Source organism: Prunus avium, chromosome 1, assembly GCF_965620075.1.
Source record: "Prunus avium chromosome 1, drPruAviu1.hap1.1, whole genome shotgun sequence".
Classification (NCBI taxonomy): domain Eukaryota; kingdom Viridiplantae; phylum Streptophyta; class Magnoliopsida; order Rosales; family Rosaceae; genus Prunus; species Prunus avium.
The window spans coordinates 55,605,859-55,629,516 of record NC_142284.1 but is presented as its reverse complement, the minus strand read 5'-3'; the positions used below and the strand labels follow the sequence as shown (position 1 = coordinate 55,629,516).

Sequence of the window (23,658 nt, the reverse complement as noted above, 5' to 3'; positions counted from 1 at the left end):
TTATAAAAATCAAGGAAGATGAGGGAGAGAGAGAAAGAGAAGGGAGGAAGAGGAGGGAGAGAGAGAGAGGCAAAGGTGCTGGTAGAGGGAGAACGTAGATGATACAGCTTTTCTTGGGTGTATTTTTTTTTTTGGATTTTAAGTTTTAAAATATTTAAAATATAATTTATTTTATTTAAAGCCACGTGGATGTATACTATTGGATGTGTGGGCTCCACACACGTGCCACATCAGCCATTTAACAGAAAATTTGATGGAAGCTAATGGTAGGGACCATTTTGATGTGTAGAGGGTAACCTTAGGGACTATTGGTGTCACAAAAAAACGTTAGGGACGAAAGGTGATAATTTTGCAAACCTAAGGGACCATTTGTGATAAAAAGCCTTCAAATAATGATCGAGAAGACTAAATTAGAAGAAACGAATGGTGTAAAACGCAATTGATTGATTGATTTATATATTTTTAGCTACATCTAATATGACGTTGTTGTAGTACAATAATTTGGGCAATTGATTGATTTATAGTATATTTGTGTTCAAAATATATACCTCACTGAATGACGTGCATATATCCGTCTTTGTTCAATTCATGTGTGAAACGACATGCCGTCCTGTAATTTCTTGGTTTGCTGTTCCTTTCGTTCCAAGTTTCAAGAGAGTATTGGAAAGTTTGGCATGTACTTGCAGAAGTCCTAATTTCAATAATAAGCTTCAAGAGTTAAAGAATCATATTGAGATTTGATAGCCATCTATGACGATTGTTTTGTGTACGTCACCGTTTCATACGTAAGTAAGACTACATGGAAAAGCATATAAACCATGTTGTTCTAGATTTGCAGTGATCTCTGCATGCATGCATTGTTGTTTGTGTTGCTGCCTATTTATATTATATCTGGTTTCTTTGTGACATAATTTTTGGATCAAAGTACATTGTTGGTTTGCATATTTTGTATGAATCCGATCAGGTATGTTCTTTTGATAGGCAGAAAAGAAAAGAAAAAGCAAAAAAAAAAAAGCATTTTAGAGAAGGCCAAAGTCAAGTATTTGTTTACTTCTCGATTTGAATTACTATTCGAATTTTGAGACTCTTCCAATATTAATAAGGAATAATGAGTGAGTATATTTGTAAGAACATTTTTTTTTTTTAATGGGGGAGAAGGATTTTGATCGTAGAACTTCTTTCAATATTGAAAAAGAAAAGTACAATTAGACTAGTTGGTCCATTGCTTACAGTTTTTGTGTTGTGTCTAAAATATGAAATTCTCAATTTTGTATATCCTACTGGATCACAGTAGAACGACGGAAGAAACCTTGATTTCATCATCACTTGCAAACCAACTACGTAGTATCAAAACTTTGATGATACCCAGCCCAATGCTTGGAAGTAAAAAGGATAAATCTAAACCGATCGGGTCGGGTTGAACGGGTCAATCGGTTTGATGGGTTTGTTTGCCCAACCTTATGCAAAGAACATTTATATAGTTTCTTTTATTGTGACAATGGGGGTAAGTGGACATCACTTTCTTGGCAGAATCAAATAACAGAGCAACTTGTGGAAGACAATTCCATGAGCACTCAAGTCACATTACAGAGGCTGGAATTTATGCAAATGTGAATCATAGATTCTCACACCCTATAATTTGTTAACTCTTCTAGAACCAAAATTACTAAGGTACACTTTTGAATAATTAGCTCAGAATTATGGAAATCAAGTTAACACCAGCAAATATTTCGTGTCACAATCAGCCAGAATAATCTTATCCGGGAAAAAAAATGTGATAACACTAAAATAATTCACAAGCATAAGAATCACCTTTCGTTCCTTTCCAACTTTTTATCAAAACCCCAATAAAAATCATAGGAATCCCTTTTTGCTGCATTTATATATAGTTGGGGATGTGCCAACAAAAATTTCAACAATCTAAATACGATTCACACACACCAACTTGATCATAAACCTAATTCCCATGGCTCAGATAAGCTCTCTCTCTGCAGAAACTGAGACACTGAGCCAAGTCCTAGGCCTGGTGGAAGCATTCAAAGCCTTTGATGCAGACAATGATGGGAAGATCAATGTTGCAGAGCTTGGAGGGATTTTGGGGTCACTTGGGTACCAGGCAAGTGAGCAAGATGTGAGGGCAATGATGCAACAAGGGGACACAAACAGAGATGGGTTTCTGAGCATAGAGGAGTTCTTAGGCATGAACACAAAGAACATGGAATTTGGGGGGCTTGAAAATGTCCTCAAGAATGCTTTTGAAGCCTTGGATGTTGATGGGGATGAGGTTGTGACTGCTGAGGAGCTTTATGAAGTTATGGGCGATGATTTGGGTTATGAGTTGTCTCTTGAAGACTGTCAGGGGATTATTGCTTCAATTGATATAGATGGAGATGGGGCTGTTAGCTTTGAAGACTTCAAACTTATAGTCAATTCCCTCTGATGAGATTAATCCTAGTGATGTGTTTGGTCAATATAATTATGCAGCTATATATGTGAACTTTTATACCAGTGAAGTACCTCCAATCCTCTGAAATAAATTCTACTATTTCTTCTACTACAAATGCTTTTTTTTTTTTTTTTTAAAGCACCTTTCCTTCAATATGTTGCACAGAATGAAAGAAAGCATAAGAATGCATCCATGAACAAAAAAATTTGTGATTACTTGAAATAGAGAGCTTAGAGTTGTACCTTCAAAAGTGAGTAGATGACTTTCTAGCAAAAAATGAGGATGCCCTTTGGAGAGATACTCATGATTTAGTTTAAATTTCCATAGCATCTTTATAATTTGTTTAGCAAAGTAGATGACATCTGCATAAAATTCTATATAAATTTTTGATAGTTAACAAAAACAAGGTTAGAATTAATAATAATAAATTTTCTCAGCCGGTTGTCATATATTTTTAAAAGGTTTTTTTTTAATCACAAATGGTTCTTTAGGTTTACAAAATTACCACGAATCATCCTTTAAAGTTTTTTGTGACACTAATAGTACTTCAAGTTATCCTCTACCCATCAAAATGGTCATTCCAGTTAGTTTCCGTCAAAATTGAAATTAAAAAAGTCATGTACCTGCTTTTTAAAATGATAATCTCGTCATTCCACTCAACCCTCACAACCCAACCCAACCCTCACACAACCCTTTTTGAAATTAATTAATGCCAAAATCCTTCTTTTTAACTTAATTGTCTTTTTTATATCAACATCACAGACCTAAAAAAAATTTAGGTAAAAAACAGAACTAACAATTAAGTAATAAATAATACTATTAAACAAAGTAAGTCGTACGCGACATATTGGAATAATTCTCAAACCATATAAAACAAACATGGTCCACCCCAAAGATAAAGCTAAACTGAAAAGCATAAAGATTTCACTGACAATTAAAAAAAGTAAAAAGATATTACACAATCAAAATACAACCACATATTTGATGTTTCACAAAACAAAACAACCACATTTGTAGACAAGCTGTCGTTTACACTTCAACAAAGATTAAAAAACTAACCTGTATACTCACTTTCTAAACAACTCTTTCGGACTCTCCTTCTACTCACTTTCTACGAACCCAGATATTCCTTTTGCAGTCAGCTTCATGAATCAAATACCCAAAAAACCCTAATTGCCCAGCTAGAAACCCCAAATAGAGAGAGACCGAGGATGAAATGGCGGGAAAGGGTTCTGAGGGTTGGGTTTAGTCCAAGGTTGGGTTGGGTTCTGAGGGTTGAGTGGAATGACAACATTATCATTTCAAAAAACAGGCACGTGACTTTTTTAATGTCAGTTTTTACGGAAACCAATTGGAAGGATCATTTTGATGGGTAGAGGATAACCAAATGACTATTAGTGTTACACAAAAAAACCTAAAGGACAATTCGTGATAATTTTGTAAAGGAAAATACTAGGCCTTACCACATTGTATACCACCTCTCTAATAGAGGTGGGCCCCATTGTATTGGTGGGCTCCACCTCTATTAGAGATGTGGTATGAAAAATGTGATAAGCCTCATTACCCTTTTGTAAAACTGAAGGACTATTTGTGACTATAAGGCAATGGTTTTTTTTTGGGGTTTTCTGCTAGTGATGTCTCCTGACAAACATGGGCTAAAAAGTTTCACCTATGAAAAGAAAAATGGACCACTCAGGAAATGTTTCTTTCATTGTTGAATAATGGAATCAGAGAGCCATCCAATTTAATTTACAGTAGATCTATTTAAACAGCAGCAGCACAATACAGTTAGATCGAGTTCTGTGTACAAAGAAAATGGAGAAAGCAAAACAAAGAGCAAATGGAACCCATATACTTGTGCTTCCTATTCCTGCCCAAGGCCACATAAACCCAATGCTCCAATTCTCAAAACGCTTAGCATCCAAAGGTTTAAGGGTGACACTAGTCACCATCTCCTCTAAGACTCATGAGCCCATAGAAACCCAGTTGAGTATGGTAAATATTGAGCCAATTTATGCCACATATGAAGGAGCAGACGAGACTGATTTAGAGAGCGCGATCCAGTGGCTCCAAACCATCTTGTCACAAAACTTACCAGATGTGATTTCAAAGCAAGAGAGGAATGGTTACCCAATTTGCTGCCTAGTCTATGACGCAATCATGACATGGGCTCTAGACATAGCCAAAGGGCTAGGCATTGCTGGGGCTTCATTTTTCACTCAGGCTTGTGCTGTTGGAACTGTGTACTATAATGTGCAGCAAAAGTTGCTTAGGGTTCCTCTAGAAGAAGATCGAGTTTTGCTACCTGGGTTGCCTCTGCTTGAGCCTCATGATCTGCCCTCTTTCATCAATCATCCAGGGTCCTACCCATCCTTGTCTAAGATGGTAGTTGGCAGCTTTTCAAATATCACTGATGCTGATTGGATCTTCTGCAACACTTTTGATTGCTTGGAACCAGAGGTACTTATATATATTCACAAACATTTCTTCATCATATATACGGCAACACCAAATTGTCCCAAACTTAACCATCTATAAAGCCCAAAAAGTGTGAGATTTTATCATAAAAGTCTCGGTAATATTAGTAGTAGATCCATTCATTATATGTTGTATTTTATTTAGTCAAGTTTTCAATGTGGGACTTATATTCTTCAACATAACCAACTTCTCTTAAAGGAACCATTTCAAAAAGACTAATTAAAGATGTTTGGGAAATTTTGAGAAGTGAGAACTTTAATTTTTACGTAATTCATCTAGGTCAAAAGACATTTTTGATAATGTAGTTTGAATTGTTACTTCACATTTCGTTTGAAGTATAGAGACGAAATTGGAAATTCAAAACTACCTACATGGATTACAATTGTCTTTTGGCCTAATTCACATAACATATGGAGCTTGAAGCTTGCTGCAATTCCCATTTTGCATTTAGTACTCTTTAAATTGAACTAGAAGAACCATTGGTTTCCCCTATGTGAACAGTGGATGCCTCGGCGCTTTGCTCAATACTGTAAATAATTTTTTTTTTTCTGTGCATTATTGGTTAGAGAGTAGGATCCATTATTATGAAAGGGACTACTACTATTACCTATCTAGATCTTTATACTATAGCTCTACACCACATGTTAGCTTGAGGGACAACTAATGCCCCTTCGCAACAGCCCTAGAAATTTGAGGACACAAATTGCCCACATGACATCTCTCACCTCATGGAAACCGACAGAAACCAACCATTCTTTTTTTTTTTTTTTTGGTTCGAAATAACCAACCATTGTTCTTGTGTTGATTATACATGCTAGATCCTTTTTTTTTAAATGTTGTAAGCCTACAGCACATGTTAGCTTGAGTGAAAATGCCCCTTTGGCAACTATTGCCATATAGAATTTGAGGACAGATATTGCCCACTTCTTTTATTAATGTGAGACCTACTTAGTGAAAAATAGTCTATAAATGTGGTACAAATAATTTTATTTGAATGTTATATATACGTGACACCTTATAATTTCATTAGGTGGTGAGCTGGATGAGAACAAAATGGCCAATCAGGACAATAGGGCCAACCCTTCCATCAATGTACCTAGAAAAAAGGTTGGAAGATGACAGGGACTATGGCATCAACCTTTTCAAACCCAACAATGACACTTGCATCAAGTGGCTAGATTCGAAGAAAGCATGTACAGTTGTGTATGTATCATTTGGAAGCGTTGCTAATCTAGGAGAAAAGCAGATGGAGGAGCTAGCACTGGGCCTAAAAAGGAGCAAAACCAGCTTCCTGTGGGTAGTAAGAGAATCAGAAATTCAAAAGCTTCCAAGCAATTTTGAGGAGCAAACATCAGAGAAGGGTTTGGTTGTGAATTGGTGCCCTCAATTGCAAGTTTTGGCTCACAGGGCCATTGGTTGTTTCATGACACATTGTGGGTGGAACTCTACACTTGAGGCATTGAGCTTAGGGGTGCCAATGGTGGCAATGCCACAGTGGACTGACCAATTGACAAATGCCAAGTTTGTGGAAGATGAATGGAAAGTTGGAGTGAGGGTCAAGGTTGATCAGGGAATTGTCACTAAAGAAGAAATTGAAAGATGCATAGCACAAGTCATGGAAGGAGAGAGGGGGAATGAGATTAAAAGGAATTCAATGAGATGGAGAGAATTGGCTAAGGAGGCTGTAGATGAAGGTGGAAGCTCTGATAAGAATATTGAGGAATTTGTAGCAGCTCTCTTATGCAAATAGAAATAGATTTGTTAGAAATAGATTTGTATGAGTAATTAATGTTTATGTTTGTCAAACTAACTACACATTTAAATAAGAGTCTAGCTACTATTTTACCTCACGATTAAGTTTTGTGCAAGTAATTAATGCTTATGTTCGTCAAACTATCAATTTAAACTACACATTCAATCAAGAATCTTACTATTGATCACGTCACCATTAAGTCGAACACTATCATCATTTTATCACAAAATAAATAAATAGTAAATTTGGCTTTTCCCCTTCAAACTAGTTTTTTCTTACCTGCAGTCCATAACCTTATTTTTTATGAATAATAATTTGCTTATTATTGTATTTATTAATTTTTCATGAATAAGAATCTACCTATTATCGAATATGAATAAGAATTTACCTACATAGGTAAATTATTTTTATTTGAGTGGAAAATTTGTAAGTACATATAGTATATAAAAAAGAGATAAGTCAATTATTTTTATGAGATATTCACTATTATACCCAATATAGGGGCCCAAATTATTTATAAAAAAAAACCTACATGAAATGGACTTTAGAAACACACCCAAAGCCCATTTACAACATAACAAAGAGGCTTTGAACTTTCTACAAATTACAAATTGCCATCGATTTATTATAACAAGCCCAACCCCAAAACCTCGTAAAAAAAAAAATCGAGAACACTAAATAGAGCATCAAAGTAATTTCATAATCAAAATTAAATTCAATAAAGCCAACTGTCATTTTTTGGGTTTGTTTATAGAAATTAAATGGTGTAGGGTTTATCTATATCACTAGTGCTAAGAATGGGTATATAACTAAATACATGGTGGAGAATTGTAGCAAATTGTAGAAGTTTTACAGAAAATGCTAGGGAGACCATCTTTAGAGACCAATTTGTGTACCATCTTTCTAATAGAGGGTGGGATCCATCGTATTGGTGGGCACCACCTCTATTAAAGAGATGGTACACAAGTTGGTCCCTAAAGATGGTCTCCCTAGCATGACCCAAATTTTATACATGAACCCTGGGTGTATATGTTGATAATTATTCCCTATAATTGCATTAATGTATGGATTGAGATGGTAGGTTATTAATGTGGGAGTGAAATGCACACATACGGTTTGGAACTTTGAGGTTCCGTTTGGTTCACGGAAAAGATTTGATGGAAAATCGTTTCCCACGTCATTTACCAAGGGATGGAAAATGGAAGATTCATTTCTCATATTTGGTAATATTTGGACAGTAACGGGAAATACCACTTTATTTCCTTTCCTATGTTTGGTTTGTGTAGGAAGTAAAACAAAGTTTGTTTAATTTTCCAATTATACCCATATGAAATCAAATAATAAAATAATGCATTTAATGCTATATTGTAATTCTAAATTGTTAATGGGGACAAAATGGTCATGAAAAATGTGCATTTAATGTTGGCCCGTTTTCTCGAACTTTCTTGTGGGAAGGGAAAATGAAATCGAAAAAGGGAGGGTTACATTTTCCCCCTATTTTCTCATGTGCCAAGCAACCATTTCCCATTCCTAGACTTACCAAGCATGAAAAAGAATGCTAGACGAAATTTGGGAAGCATTTCACAAGGGAAAAAAAAAAGCTGAAATTATATTTAATGTCTGGCAAATATGGGGTTGGTGGCATGGTTTGTAATTTAGTTATAATAGATGGGCAACTATAGTCTTACATGGCATTCGATTAAAAAATTAGGTTTTACTTAAAAGTGGAAAAGTAGATGGGTTATATTGTATAGAAAGGGCCTATCACTTAACGACCCTGGCCAGCATTTGGACCATGTCCATGTAAGCAACATCACCCTAAGAGCAACTCCACCCATTTGCCATGACAAAGGGCAATGGGAGGCAAGGGCTATTACTATTCATGTGAATAGTAGCAGCCATTGCAAAAGGCTTGTGGTGTTTTCACCCATTGTCATGGCAACCACTATTCACATGAGATATGAGGAGAGGAATTTGAATAGAGTTTTGGTGTGGGAAGGAAAAATATAACCAAGTATTTATTTTAAAAAAAATTCTGAATTTTGTAGTATTTATTTACATTTTTTAATAGATGTTTTTAATTTTTTTTGATTGCTGACGCCAGCAAACTCAAGCTATCGCAATGGCTGGTTTTGCCTGAGGGCCAGCCCAGGCTTGTGGAGCCCACACCCAGCCCAAGCCAAAAAGTTCCGTTGGAAACAAGATTTTCTTCTTGGGCTCCCCTTAGCCAGCTCTGGGCAACCGATGGAACTGCTCTAATGTGAGAAGGACTTTTTATGGTTGCCTTTGTTCATTGGCATAAGACATGTTTACCGCGATAGGTCTTGACTATCAAATCCCACTTATTCTATAATTTCATTCATATGTAATCATGGACAGAAATATGAAAGTCATTTTGCTCAACAAAAACAGTGTTACAAAATCACCCAGAAATAGAGAAAAATGGACCACTCATTCATAGGAGGAAACGCTCAATTGTCAATTAGGCTTTTTATCACAAATGGTCCTTGACGTTTACGAAATTATCACGAATGGTCCTTAAGATTTTTCTGTGACACTAATAGTCCTTAACGTTTGGACTTTTTATCACAAATGGTCCCTGCCGTCAAAAATTCTGTTAAATGTATGATGTGGAAGATAAGTGGAGCCCACATGTCCAATCACATCGTGACATGTGGATTAAATAAATAAATAAATATATATTTTTTATGAAAATCCATTAAAAAACCATTTAGCCTCTCTCTCTCTCTCTCTCTCTCTCTCTCTCTCTCTCTCTCTCTCTTTTACATCCATTAAAAAAAAAAGGTAAAAAAGTACAGAAGTTTCACATAAAAAAAGTGCGAACCTCTTTTATATGTGGAAACAGAGAGATTCTTCCTTTTAAAGCTTATAACATATTTTGTGTGGAAACACAAGCACCACCTTCCTTCTCTCCCTCTCGCTCTTTTACCTCTCAATCTATCTCTGTAACTCTGTTTCCGATTAACAAAAGATGTCCAATAACGAAGAGCCTGTGGAGGAAACAAATGGGGATTCATTTCACATAGTGAAGCAGGGTTTGAAAGATCGATATAAGGTATGGCCAAATTTGAATGGTTTTTTAATGGATTTTCATCAAAAAAATATTTATTTATTAATTTAATCCACATGTCACGATGTGATTGGATATGTGGGTTCCACTTATCTTCCACATCATACACTTAACAGAATTTTTGACGGCATGGACCATTTGTGATAAAAAGTCCAAACGTTAAGGACTATTAGTGTCACAAAAAAACCTCAAGGACCATTCGTTATAATTTCGTAAACATCAAGGACCATTTGTGATAAAAAGCCTTGTCAATTATGACAACTTTGACTGATCCGAATAAGAAAAGCTATCCAATTTAATTTTCAGCTCTATTTAAACTGGAATAATTGAAAGAAAGAAAAAAATAAAAAGTACCGACAGATTACTCTGTACAAAGAAAATGGAGAAAAGAAGAAGAAAGAGCCAATGAAAGAAAATTCACATAAGGGCTTGGTGATGCTGCTGTTTTCTTGAAACATGGCATCAATCAATGAAATTTTCGGATTACCCATATTGCCCTCCTTCAAAACGGAACAGAAGCTGCTCTGTACTCTCTCAATTACAGGTATCTTCTCAAGCCTCTTTGGTTGAAGCTGTTCTGCACTCTCCTACTCGCATGTCATGTCAAGTTAGGGCTCCTGTGTAAAACTTTCCCCTCTATTGCATCATTTAGGGATTTGGGTATTTTCATAATTGGAAAAAAAGTTTCGGTTTAGGATGATTTTTTCCATTCTCTATTTTCATGGTCTAGGGCTTTTGTTTAGGAATTCTTTGTTAAAACCTGAAATTTTCGACCAAATAAGAAATAGCGGGGGTGTTGGTTTGGCTCAGAAATAAGTCTTGAATTAGGTACTAGTTGTAGAAATTGTTGCAATTTGATGATGAGAGAAATTGAGAAACATGTCTGGATCTTGACTTTGAGGGAAAACAAGTTTGAGAAAGAAAAATAAAAGATAAATTTTGAGTCAAGTCCTGGAAGTTCCCTTCAATTATTCACTTCTTATCCTAAAACAAGTTTGAGAAAGAAAAATAAAAGATAAATTTTGAGTCAAGTCCTGGAAGTTCCCTTCAATTATTCACTTCTTATCCTCACAGCACAAAGTACAACAATACCAATGCTCCATATACTTGTGGTTCCTCTTCCTCTCCAAGGCCACATAAACCCAATGTTCCAATTCTCAAAACGCTTAGCATCCAAAGGTTTAAGGGTGACACTTGTCACCGTCTCCTCTGACACTCATCATGAGCCCATAGAAACCCAATTGAGCTTGGTCAAGATTGAGTCAATTTATGCTGCATCTGAAGAAGCAGACAAGGTTAATGCAGAGAACAAGATGCAGTGGCTCCAAAACATTTTGTCAAAAAGATTACCAGAGCTGATTTCAAAGCAAGAGAGCATTGGGTACCCAATTAGCTGCATTGTCTATGACTCAGCCATGACATGGGCTCTGGACATGGCCAAAGGGCTAGGCATTGCTGGGGCTTCATTTTTCACTCACTCTTGTGCTGTTGGAACTGTGTACTGTAATGTGCACCAAGGGGTGCTCAGTGTTCCTCTGAAAGAGGGTCCAATTTTACTACCTGGGTTGCCACCACTTGAGCCTCATGACCTGCCCTCTTTCATCTCTGATCCAGGCTCCTACCCCTCCTTTTTAAAGTTGGTGGTTGGCAGGTTTTCAAATATCACTGATGCTGATTGGATCTTCTGGAACAGTTTTGATTGCTTGGAACAAGAGGTACATATATATATATGTGTGTGTGTGTGTGTGTGTGTGTGTGTGTGTGTGTGTGTGTGTGTGTGTGTATCCACAAACATTTCTTGATCATATATCAGTCTGTCAACATATCTTTGCCATGTCTTGAAGGAACAAGTTTTGGTAAAATTTCAAAACGACTGATTAAAGATGTTGTTTGGGAAATTATAAGAATAGAAAACTTGAATTGGATTCATAGGCTAAAATACATTTTTTGTCCATGTAGTTTGCAACTTAGTGTAAACTACAAGGGTATATCTTTACGTTTCTTTTAACTGTAGAATGAAATTGGAAATTCTAGCGAACTACATGGATTAAAAGACATAACATATGAGGCTTGAGCCTTGTGTTAATTCCCAATTGAAATTTAGAGAGTACTTTTTGAACTGAAGTATGAATATTCTTTTCCCCCATCATTTGAACAATGGATGGCTTTACGCTTTGCTCAAATATTGTAAACAATGTTTCTGTGCATTATTGGGAGAGGCTAGGATCTATATTTGAAGGGACTAATATTACCTAGCTATGATTGAACTGACAGAAAACAACAATTCTTCTAGTGTTGATTATACATGTTAGATTTTTTTTTTTTTTTAAAAAAAAATTATTTTAAATGCTGTAAGCCTAGAGTACATGTTAGCTTGAGTTAAAATGTCCCTTTGGCAACTATAACCACAGAATTTGAGGACACATATTGCCCACTTCTGTTATTAAAGTGAGACCTACTCAATGTAAATGTGGTACAAATAATTTTATTTGAATCTTAAATAGACGACACCTTATAATTTGGTCAGGTGGTGAGCTGGATGAGAACAAGATGGCCAATCAAGACAATAGGGCCAACCCTTCCATCAATGTACCTAGACAAAAGGTTAGAAGATGACAGAGACTATGGCTTCAACCTTTTCACACCCAACATTGACACTTGCATCAAGTGGTTAGAATCAAACGATACAGGCACAGTGGTGTATGTATCGTTTGGAAGCATGGCTAACCTAGGAGACGAGCAGATGGAGGAGCTTGCATTGGGCCTAAAAAGGAGCAAAACCAACTTCTTGTGGGTAGTCAGAGAATCAGAAATTCAAAAGCTTCCTAGCAATTTCGAAGAGCAAACATCAGAGAAGGGTTTGGTTGTGAATTGGTGCCCTCAACTGCAAGTTTTGGCTCACAAGGCCGTTGGTTGCTTCATGACACATTGTGGGTGGAACTCTACACTTGAGGCATTGAGCTCAGGGGTGCCAATGGTGGCAATTCCACAGTGGACTGACCAATTGACAAATGCTAAGTTTGTGGAAGATGAATGGAAAGTTGGAGTGAGGGTCAAGGTTGACCAAATGGGAATTGTCACTAAAGAAGAAATAGAAAGATGCATAGCACAAGTCATGGAAGGAGAGAGGGAAGGAGATTAAAAGGAATTCAATGAGATGGAGAGAATTGGCTAAGGAGGCTGTGGCGGAAGGTGGAAGCTCTGATAAGAACATTGAGGAATTTGTAGCAGCTCTCTTATGTAAATAAACTTTTATGTTGTGAAACTATTGATTTGAACTACACATTTAAATAAGAATCTACTATTTGATTCCATATCGGCAATTTATCACAAAGTAGATATATTAGCCAACATTTAGACCACATCCATGTAAGCAACATCACTCTAAAGCAAGCAAGACTCTACATTGATTAAGCAACTGGCCTCATTACCAAGTGAAATTTGTATGCATCAATAGTCAGAAGAGAAGAGAAATTGCGCACGCGTGCGTCCCTAGTTATGACTATTATTAAAATTTGTGAGATGTGATAAATATGCCCTAGTTATGACTATTATTAAAATTTGTGAGATGTGATAAATATGCACGTCTTTCTCTCGTAGTTCCATTCCATCACATCAATCACATGCTTAGTATTGATTAGTTGATTGCAAAAGGAAGACTTCCTGGGTTGCCAGCAAGAGAGCCAGAGCAATTTGTCAAGATTGCCAAAATTTTCAACAATCAAGCCCATATCAAATGTGTGGGTTCGTTTATATAGGCAATTAATAAGCCTATCCCCGCAGGAAATGTCACTTTCCATTTCATCAAACACATTGACAAAGAAAATGATCACGATTCACAATAAGGAGAAGCAAATGGGTGGTGGCACTCATGTTAGTGCTCACAATAACATGCCCTTCTCTCACTCTCACCCTCCCTACTTCTAGCTCAAAAGACATACCCCAAAAGCACCCACCCATGGCAAACCAACACCCTCAACTCAAGGATGTGGGCCAAGTGGGTGGACCTTCTACTGCGGGTGTGGATCGTCCTCTACTGGATGTTGGAAGTGGGGTGTGGGTTCAGACCTTGGAGGTGCCACTTTCAGTTTTGAATCGGATGGGGGTCAGAGCCCCGAAGGTGGCGGCGAGTTTGGATTTGGGTGGGGCAGCTCATCTTCAACTGGGAGTGGAAGCTCTTGGGCTAGTGGAAGTGGTTTTGGATATGGGGGTGGTGGGTTTGGCAATTCACATGGTTCCAAATGGCTATGGAGGTCACTAGCTAGTAACTATAATGTTATTAAAATTGCAATAGAAATTACAACAACAATCAGGCTGTGCATGGACCTCCCGGAGGTCACTAGCTAGTAACTATAATGTTATGTAGCGTATATGACTTAAAAGTAAAATATAAAAAATCTATCATGTATTGTGTTACAGTCAATGTAGTATGTGAAAGTTGCTGGTAAATAAATAATAATTATCATATTGAATTTACCCTTCCTTAGCTGAATCGATCAAGAAATTGACCACAAAAAAAGAAAAAGAAAATCTAAGCCCTTAAAGCTTTGTCCAAGTAGTGAGGATGGGTGGTTGGAGAAATATGTTATTAGTTTTAGGCTAAGTTAAGAGTTCGATTCTCTTTCATGATAACAAATGAAATTTACTAGACTTGGACGACGAGACATAACATGATTTGATTATTATTATTTTTAATTTTTAGAAGACTTTTAATTTACGCGAGGTTCTATCTCTTAATCATTCAATTAGACTAACTAATTTTATTCAACGACTATCTAATTTAATTTAACGGTTAAGAAATAGAGTCTCACTTAAGGACTATATATAAGAACCTCACTATAGAATTCTTGATTCATATGACCTCCAAGTTCCAACCCATATGGAACTGGGCCAAGCCCGTATGAGTAATAGGCCGGCTTAGTATTTTGCCAGACAGAAAATCAAAATCCCTAGTCTTAGCTTGATTGGAAGTTTTGCCTTTGGAACTTTGCAACTTTCTTAAGCATATCCAACAATCCACTGATCCAATGTTTGGCTTACGTGGTACAGTCGCAATCGCTTCCGATGCGAGTCGTCGACTCCTTCAATCTGTATCGGTGAGTTCATAACCACAAAGCCCCCTTATTTTTTATCAAGCTAATTGCTTTTGTAATTGATTTCAAACACATTGGGTTTAGGGTTTAAGGATTTGGGGTTTATGACTGTAAGTTTGTTCTAAAATTTTCAAATTCAGTGCTTGCAGAAAGATTGGTGCTTTAGGGCTTTTTCTGGGTTTTGCATGAATCGTTGGCTTTTCAATTGCTAGTCCCTTGTTTGGTTGCTGTGAAAAATTGTTGGTGTAAATAAAACATAGCATATGCAACCAATGTAGCTTGCTTGTAGGCATTGGTGGAAATGATTGACCATAATGACTTATATGAAATGGAAAATGCAAATGCATGGTTTTGATTTTGAATTCTCTGCTTTACATTGTACATTTCAATGAAACATCCTATGATCCAAAAATTGTGCAGGAAAAAAAAAAGAGTAAGAAAAATTTATCATTCCCCGTATCCTAAGCTTTGAAATTTGAAAGGTTACAGATTTTATATGTTGGTATTTATCATGATCATCTTTTAGCCTCCTGTGTTGTGTGCAGTTTCATGGGATGGGTGCCCGATGCCTCAATATAAGAGCAGGGATGGAGATACCAGACAATAAGCCCCTCAAGTTTGCGCTTCAGTACATACATGGCATTGGCAGAGGCAGGGCTGCCCAAATCCTGTCTGAGCTCAACATGAGCAACAAACTTGCCATGGACTTGACCAGAAGAGAAGTTGTTGCTTTGGATGAAGTACTCAGCAAGTACGTCATTGGAAGGGATTTGGTATAACTCTGTCTTCCTCTCCCACCCTCCTCCCTCTCTTTAAGTACTGCTTGTAATGCTTACATATCTGGTTTTTGTTTTTTCTTTTCGGGTTTTTTCAGGCGGGTCTTGTTGATAGAGACATAAAGAGAATGAAAGACATTCAATGCTACAGAGGGATAAGACATGTTGATAACTTGCCGTGCCGAGGGCAGCGCACCAGCACCAATGCCAGGACCAGGAAAGGCAGTCAGCGGGTTGCTGTTGCAGCATCAAAGAAGTTGAAGAAGTAGTCACCATACTACGGTTTTTTCTTAAAGGAACTCGGTTTGCATATAGAATTCGTCTGCTTTTACAATTTGTGGGGTTTTGAAGTCATGATTGTTGGTGGTTTTACTAATTGTGTTCAAGCAGAAAGCCTCCTGTTGCTCTTTCTTTTCTACAATCTTGGTTCTCGATGTCACATTAGATCTCTCAATAACCACTATAATTTTTGCTTCTGCTTAAATTTCCTCTGCTTCAAAGATGGTTAGCATTGGGCCTTAAAGTTCTGTGTGTTCTGCTGTTTTCTGCAAGCCCAGAATACTAGGATTTCAGGAATTATCTGCGAGGTTGCTATATTTCCAAATCAAGCATGATATCTATACATCACCAAAAGCCCTCAAGGATGAAATTTCATTGGAATTCGATTGCTTGCGAATAAATAATTACTTTAACTAAGATGAAATTTGCAGTACACTTGAAACAGTACAGAATGGAACATATTAAACTTCACAACATTTCTTGATCAATGAGTTAATCACCAAACAAACCCATAAACCCAATAGTCTACAACCCAAATCCCAAAATGCCCGTCAAAACATGTTTAAACTAAGGCAACCAATGGCTTGCTTGGTTTCGTATTGGATTAAAAATTATTAGAAGCAAAGCTTTGAAGACAGTTGAACATGGAACAATCAAAGACAAGGTGACAAGAGTCTGCCTTATCTTCCACATACATAGCTTGAAATTAATAAATCACAGATGCAGTATTTTGAATTCTAAAAATGAGCATTGTGAAAAGAACGAAAAAAAAAGAGAGAGTTGTTTTTGGAGCTACAAATGATATTTTGGGCTTTGAGTGAAAGTTGGGATTTGACCCAAAATAAACATCCAAGTTGGGCTTTTATTGGAAATAGCTATATGCATCAGAAAGGATAAGCCAGAGCTCGACCCCATCGTCTTCATCCACACACAAACTCATCACTCTCACTGGTCACACGCAGTGTTGACAAAAATGGCGCAAACACTGGCAATGCCTCTGGCACCCTCGCTCTCTGTAATCTGCAATGGAAGAAACCCTAACCCCCTCTCCAATAGTCTCTCCTTCCCACTCAGAAACCCCAATAAGGTAAATTTCACTTCAAACCCACATTTTAATTTCTGGGTCGAGCTCAAAAATTCGTGGGTCTCATCGATTTTGCACAGGTTGGTGGCCTCAGCATCAAATGCGTGCGTGTTGGCGGAGTCGAAATTCCAAACAACAAAAGGGTCGAGTTCTCTCTTCAGTACGTTCATGGAATTGGGCGTACCAGAGCGCGCACAATCCTAATCGACCTCAACATGGAGAACAAAATCACCAAAGACTTGTCCGAAGAAGAACTCACCATTATCAGAGACGAAGTCTCCAAGTACATGATTGAAGGAGACTTGGTAAAGACTCGAACTTGATTTCTTTAGAGTCTTTCTTTTCATATTGGGAATATTGGGTTCTTATGGTTTTGGGTTTTTTGGGTGTTGCAGAGGAGGTTCAATGCGTTGAATATCAGGAGACTGAAGGAGATTCAGTGCTACAGAGGCATCCGCCATATCCAGGGCTTGCCTTGCAGGGGACAGCGCACCAAGAACAACACTAGGACTTTGAAAGGTAAGAGGGTCACTGTTGCTGGAAAGAAAAAGGCCCGTTAAGTAATCATGTGGGTTTTCAATTCTTTGTGTAATTGGTGATCAATTTCCATTGTCTGGATTTGTGTCTTTGATTAGTGTCTAGTACAATTGTTCTCAGTGCTTTTTGTTGATGAAATTGGGTTCTCATCTTTGGTAATGCATTTGGGATCAGTGTATATTAGGCATTTGGATCATGCCTTGTTCTATCTATCTGCACTGATTTGAGCTCATTTTTGTTCAAAGGATTGTTAAAAGTTGAGTAGTAAATATCGTCTAAGAACTCGGTCACACCATGGTTTTGAGATTCTTAACTATTTTGGAGTGCTATGAAATTGAATCAAAAGTTATGGCTTGTTGAAATTGTTTTCAAAGTTCAGAGGCCTAATTTCACTTTATACAAGTGAGATGGTTTCCTCAAATAATCTGATGTTGTAATCCTTCTCACTTTGTTTTGATCATCTTTGTCTTCTTACTACTACATTCAATATGTTCCATCTTTGTTTCTATCATCCCAGAATTTCGCAAAGCATCCGTTAGATAGCTGCTACAAATTTGCAAAATCACTGCTTGCATTCGATATGCATTCGGCAATCACGACTCTGTTACAATCTTCTTTCTTAGTTCTCTGTACTCTTTGACATCTCAATTCTTCTCACAGCTAGATAGCAATTATATCTCAGCCATTCGATATCCATTCTCATAATGCATGTCAGTTTTAACTATAGTTGGATAAAGATTCAACTCGAAACCTCTGCATATGAGTATTTTGCTCTGCATATGATTCTTTTCATTGTTTGTTTGGTCTTTCCGCTTGGAAGATGTGTTAGTCAAGACTTCTCAATATATGACCTACAAGTACCTAGTTTATTGCCCAATTTATTACTATAACTATTATACCAAAATCTATGCTTGAGCTACGTTGAGATTTTCTCCAAAATCTATGCTTTAGCTAAATGAAAGTCCGTAGGGGAAAACTTGAGAAAACTAAATGTTTAAGATGTATGAAGTTCAGGAGCCAAATGGTTTCAGACAAGGATAGTGAATGCTAAAACCATGTGTTCCTTTTTCTTTTTTCGCCCCTTAAGTTACTTTTTTTCAGAGTAAGCGATAATTGTATTCAAGTTGCCCTAAGTTACATTTTTTAAGCTTGTGCTTTTTTTTTTTCAGACCTCTACAAAGTGTATAATTGTTAAGAAAAAGACACGAAATTCTTGCAGTTTAAATTTTGATTGCAAAAGATTTGGAGAAATAAAAGCGGCCTCACATGTTGTTGTTGCATGTTGCCGCATTGAATTTTATCTATTAAAAAAAATCACAAACCTTTTTGGTTCTCAAATTACATGGCTTATTTTATGCATGGACTCCCTTTATTTTTGGTGAATTAAGTGAATTTTACAGGAAATCAATGAGATTAGTGAAACAAAGCTAAGCCCCAAGAAGAATAAGGATTAGGTCCAGCCCACTTGACAAAGCGCAGAACAAGTGGCAAAAGCCCAGAATACTTAAAAACCACACAGACCCTTGGTCACAAATAATGAAAAAATGAAGAAACTTTTTAGTATGACAGTGAAATTGTCACGTGTTATAATATAAGTGAAGGTCACACACAAAAATTACTCAAGTTCGAAGCTTTGAACAATTATCGTGTTGCATGGACTAATTGCCAAAGCATTACATGAACTCCGAAATTAGGGCATAGACACAAATATGAATATGTTCTTGCCTCAAGTCTGATGGGCATGATAACACAAAATAGTGGACTAAGACTCATATGATAAATAAATAATTTAACAAGGTTAATTTGTAAGTAACTATATCTCTCAAGAAATAAAATAATCCAAAAGAACAAACCATGAAAATTACCAACTTAACCAAGAGGCAGAAACCCATATTTTCCACTTCAACCCAAATTTTGGCCTTACAAAACACAGTTCATGCATCTGTCATATATGTATTATATATACTTCATGTTCTCCATGGATCACCATAAGCTAAAGCCAGATAACTCCTTAAGACTTTGTTTTTTTACGTCGAAAAGAAAATTACAACGAGAACCCTAAGACTTGTAAGGTGGCACAACAGTAAGTTTTCCAACAGGGGATACTTGAAACCAATTGGAACCATCACATGCAGGTTCCACAGTCACAGGCAAGCACTCTGCAGATTCACACCAAAACTTCTTGCTCTTGAAATGTTTCAATAGAGCTGCCTTGCCCTGCATTTCAAAACCAAAAACAATCATCTTAAAAATAAGGGATGGACTCAAAATTTTGGTAAATAACATTTGGGCAAGGCTAACAAAACCCAGGTAATTAATTTTTCAAAACTAATTATAAGAAATCAATTTATTTAACCTGGAATTTGGCGCTTTTGACATCACAAGTCTTTTTGGTATTGTTGTCTCTCCACTCCTGGTCTTGAAAATGCACGCAAAATCTGCGAGCTGCAGCTGGAGTTGTAAAATTCACAAATGCGTAACCCAGATTTGAAATAGTCTTCTTCTTCCAGATTTTCCTAAACGAAAAGTAAAAAGTAAAAAATTTATATATATAGCTGTTTATAACACCCAAGAAAAACACAGAAACAAAGGTTTTGGGAAGATTGGCAGTCTAAAATAAAAAGTTACTCACTTGAAATCTATGGGAAGATAAACAAAATCGAACTTGGACTTGTTTGGATCAGAGTGGAGGCCTCGGTTCACTTCAAAACAATGCCAGCTCAGTATTTCCAATAAAGTATGCCTCCTGAATAAACATTAGAATAATAGTGCTGAGCAGATCAGTAAGCATGTTAACATAACAGTGAAAATAATAAATAAATAAATAAATTGCATATGGATGAACAATTTTTCAGGCAAATGGTGGACGATCATATTTCATGTATTCTATGTACCAATAGTTTACATATGCGTTGTTGATGAATATCAAACACATGGGCAAAAACAAAACAAAGAAAAAAATATCAAAACACATGTACTTGTTTCAGTTCACGTTATTGACAGAAAAAGGTTTTTTTGGGACAAAAGGTAGAAACTTTGAAGGAAGAGAAACCCAAAAAAAAGGTGCTAATTTCCTCTTACTCGCTATGAGCTTTGAGAAGTCAAAAGTTGCAGATAACCCAGAACATAAATTTAACCGGCTAAAATATTTGATATTTAACAAAGTTTGTAACTTTATCCTTTGAAGTTTAAACACCAAGATACCCAAATGCTGCACAGAGAGAGAGAGAGAGAGAGAGAGAGAGGGTTTTACCGAAACTGACAAGGGATGTTCTTGACCATGACAGTGGTTGTAGACAGGTCAAAGGTTGGAGGAAAAGGAATAACAGGACCGCCATTTTTGTGCTCTGAACTCGAAGCTTCCATATTCTTCTCTTCTTCTGCTTGCAGCTTCTGTTTGTTTTTGGGCACCCATTTTCCACGTCCACCATCAAGATCAAGCTTCTTCCTTGGTCCGCAAACCCTCATGGGAGCCATTGCTCTCTTCCCATTTTTGCCCTTATACTTGTTATGCTGCAACCTTTTCCCTCTAAAAGCTGGACCTGATGATCTTGGAAAATGGAGGTTTGAAGAAGAAGAACGGCCAGCTGGCTGTGGCTCACAAGGAACCAAGGAAGAAACTAGCAGCACTGGTTCACAAGGAACCAAGGAAGAAACTAGCAGTGGCACTGGCTCAGAATGAACAACGGGTACCAGCCAAACAGGATTGTAGGTATAATAATAGTAGTTCGGTCTGGGTTGGTATAACGGTGCATAAGTGTTCAGAGGCATTTTAGGGCGTTGGGATTTCGGATTAGAACAAGAAGCCGCTGGGAGGAGATCAAAAGCTTCCAACAATGCTTTTTGACTGAAAAAAAATCAGAGAGATTTGGAGTTGTTATGTACGCAAGGGCAGTTACACTACCACTCCTACTGGCTTGGTGACCTGATGGACTGCCAACACTGAGGCTTTGGTGCTTCTTTATAAGCATATCTCAGCATGTGAAATGGACGGCAGGGATTTAAATTTGGAGAGCCTAGCTAGGGCTAATCTTTACGAGCATATCTCACTCAGTATGTGAAATGGACGGCAGGGATTTAATGTTGCTTTTCAGAAATTCACAATTCTGGACCATATCAGTGAAATTATGAAAATTGGCAGCGAATATTACTCATGATGTCTATTCATTAAATGCCCTCATGCCAATATTTCCATATAAGACAAACCAACCACCCCCAGCTTACATATGCGGCGGCTTCACCAGGAGAGAGACAGAGAGAAATGCAGAGAGAGAGATACAGAGATGAGAGTCTTTTATAGTTTAGTGCTTGCACCTTGTGACTTTGGTTCTCTTTTTCTCTGTATTTGCAGAACACCAGAAGTGGGAATTTGTTCGAAAAATGAACGCTAAATAACACGAAACAATGAGGTTTTTTCTTCTTCGAAATTTAGAAAAACAAAGAGATAATCGTAGAGTGATAATATGGTTATGGTTAGGTTTTACTACTTATACGCGGTGAGAAAAAGTATGGAATATTTTCTAGGAACTAGGATCATATCAACATACCCAAAAAAACAAAAAAACTATATCATATCAGTAATTATGGAATTCCATTACATCCTAAACTCATATGATTCTGATGTGACAACACAGAGTGTACACGTGAAGTTTTAAATAAATGGAGAAAAAATCATGTCTATTCACTAACTACATATATGTATTTATTATATTAAAAGAAGAGAAATGTTAGGGAGACCATATTTATAAACCACCTTGCAAACAACCTCTTTAATATATATGAGACCCATTGTATTGGTGGGCTCCACCTCTATTAGAGAGGTGGTTTTCAAGGTGGTCTAATATTGTGGTCTCTCTAGCATGACCCTTAAAAGAAAAAGTGTAGGGTTAGTTTCAATACAAGTTTTGTTCTTCCAAAGCAAAATTAAATGTTTTGAAGAGTCAAAATCAATTTATCAGGGTCTATTTTTATTTGTCAAAAGATTAACCGATCAATTATGAAAGATAAAGAAAGAGTTTGACAAGTATGTTGAAGAGAAGTTTGCTAATGTGACACACCTATATTAGCATTTCAAAGTGATTGGGTTCTTAATTGTGATTCCTCTCACATTAGTCGTATTCCAAAGCAAAATAAAACATGTCACGTAGATATATAGGTTTTCCTAACCTTTTTAATACCACCTTCGTAATTAAGTTGACATAAATAAATAAATAAAACATAATGGCTTATGTGGAATGTGATGGAAAAACAAAACCCAAAAAGGAAGCCTGGCAGCTTATATTCTGGAAACATTATAGTTTCTCAAAATGTTAAGGACATGAATGGCAGTTTCTTCAATCTGCTGTTTGGTTACTAACCTAATATGCATTTATGATTAAGTTGGTGTAGGTTTTGGTTCATTAATTTCTCCAATGATTGATGCAAAAAGGGGCTAAGTACGATAATTATGACCTTTCAAGGTAGGAAAAACGATCATTATATGATTTTTTTTTTTTTTTTTTTTTTGTATCGAAGAATGAAATTTCATTACGAAAAACTCACCCAAGAGCACCATATGATTATGTGATTAACGATCTTATTGGACTGCATCTCAACCCGTTCTCTCAGCAGTTCTTATTTATTTATTAATTTATTTACATTTTACTATTTTGGTAATTTGGTTCTTCTTGTTCCTTGTGTATGTGCTATAATTTCTGTAATTTTGAAAACACATCACATACTGACTAAGACTGAAACGTTTTCTCTGAAATCTTTCATGAAAAGAACGGTGAATTTTGCAGCAATGCTGCAAAAGTTTAAGGCTAAAAAAGTTGGTCTGGGTGGGATCCCAAAATTAGAAGGGCTAGCTGCCTATGCTGCATATGGGCATTGTATGATCACGTAACAATAATTATCACAATAATTTTTTATTTAGAAATAACAATTATCAACTACTCATTTTATTAACCTTAGTGGCCGAGCTATTGCTAGGTCTTGGATCATATTATCATAAATATTTGTGCAATTAATTAATTTTCAATGAAAACCCTTCATAATTATGCTTTTTTGGCCCCCTCAATTACAGCTTATGTTAACTTTTCTTGCTAAGGATGTGCTCCTCACTTTACACTCAAGTTCAAAC

General features: G+C 36.6%; 4 protein-coding genes and 1 pseudogene across 6 annotated transcripts; all 5 read left to right on the top strand.

Annotated features, from left to right (window-relative positions):
* The first annotated feature begins 1,902 nt into the window (after positions 1–1,902).
* Positions 1,903–2,561, top strand: LOC110753582 (putative calcium-binding protein CML29). The gene has a single exon (XM_021954515.2). It carries the CDS (start codon positions 1,967–1,969, stop codon positions 2,438–2,440), a length of 474 nt encoding a protein of 157 aa, XP_021810207.1. The 5' UTR covers positions 1,903–1,966; the 3' UTR covers positions 2,441–2,561.
* Positions 2,562–4,142: 1,581 nt separating this feature from the next.
* LOC110752817 (mogroside I-E synthase-like) lies at positions 4,143–6,772 on the top strand. The gene is made up of 2 exons (XM_021953550.2): positions 4,143–4,906; positions 5,955–6,772. Exons 1-2 carry the CDS (start codon positions 4,262–4,264, stop codon positions 6,672–6,674), a joined length of 1,365 nt encoding a protein of 454 aa, XP_021809242.1. The 5' UTR covers positions 4,143–4,261; the 3' UTR covers positions 6,675–6,772.
* A 3,317-nt stretch (positions 6,773–10,089) lies between these two features.
* LOC110753372 (mogroside I-E synthase-like) lies at positions 10,090–13,082 on the top strand (annotated as a pseudogene). The gene is made up of 3 exons (XR_002526134.2): positions 10,090–10,312; positions 10,843–11,483; positions 12,296–13,082. The product of XR_002526134.2 is annotated as a mogroside I-E synthase-like (transcript).
* Positions 13,083–14,703: 1,621 nt separating this feature from the next.
* LOC110753687 (small ribosomal subunit protein uS13m) lies at positions 14,704–16,121 on the top strand. 2 transcript variants are annotated; one of them, XM_021954635.2, is made up of 3 exons: positions 14,704–14,864; positions 15,407–15,634; positions 15,736–16,121. In XM_021954635.2, the coding sequence occupies exons 1-3, from the start codon at positions 14,796–14,798 to the stop codon at positions 15,904–15,906; spliced, it is 468 nt and encodes a 155-aa protein (XP_021810327.1). In that variant the 5' UTR covers positions 14,704–14,795; the 3' UTR covers positions 15,907–16,121. The 2 variants fall into 2 exon arrangements, with proteins under 2 accessions (XP_021810327.1, XP_088103716.1); XM_088247590.1 differs by having other exon boundaries at positions 14,710–14,864; positions 15,388–15,634.
* A 687-nt stretch (positions 16,122–16,808) lies between these two features.
* Positions 16,809–17,769, top strand: LOC110753677 (small ribosomal subunit protein uS13c). Its single transcript, XM_021954623.2, has 3 exons — positions 16,809–17,003; positions 17,081–17,305; positions 17,396–17,769. Exons 1-3 carry the CDS (start codon positions 16,890–16,892, stop codon positions 17,558–17,560), a joined length of 504 nt encoding a protein of 167 aa, XP_021810315.1. The 5' UTR covers positions 16,809–16,889; the 3' UTR covers positions 17,561–17,769.
* The last annotated feature ends 5,889 nt before the right edge of the window (positions 17,770–23,658 follow it).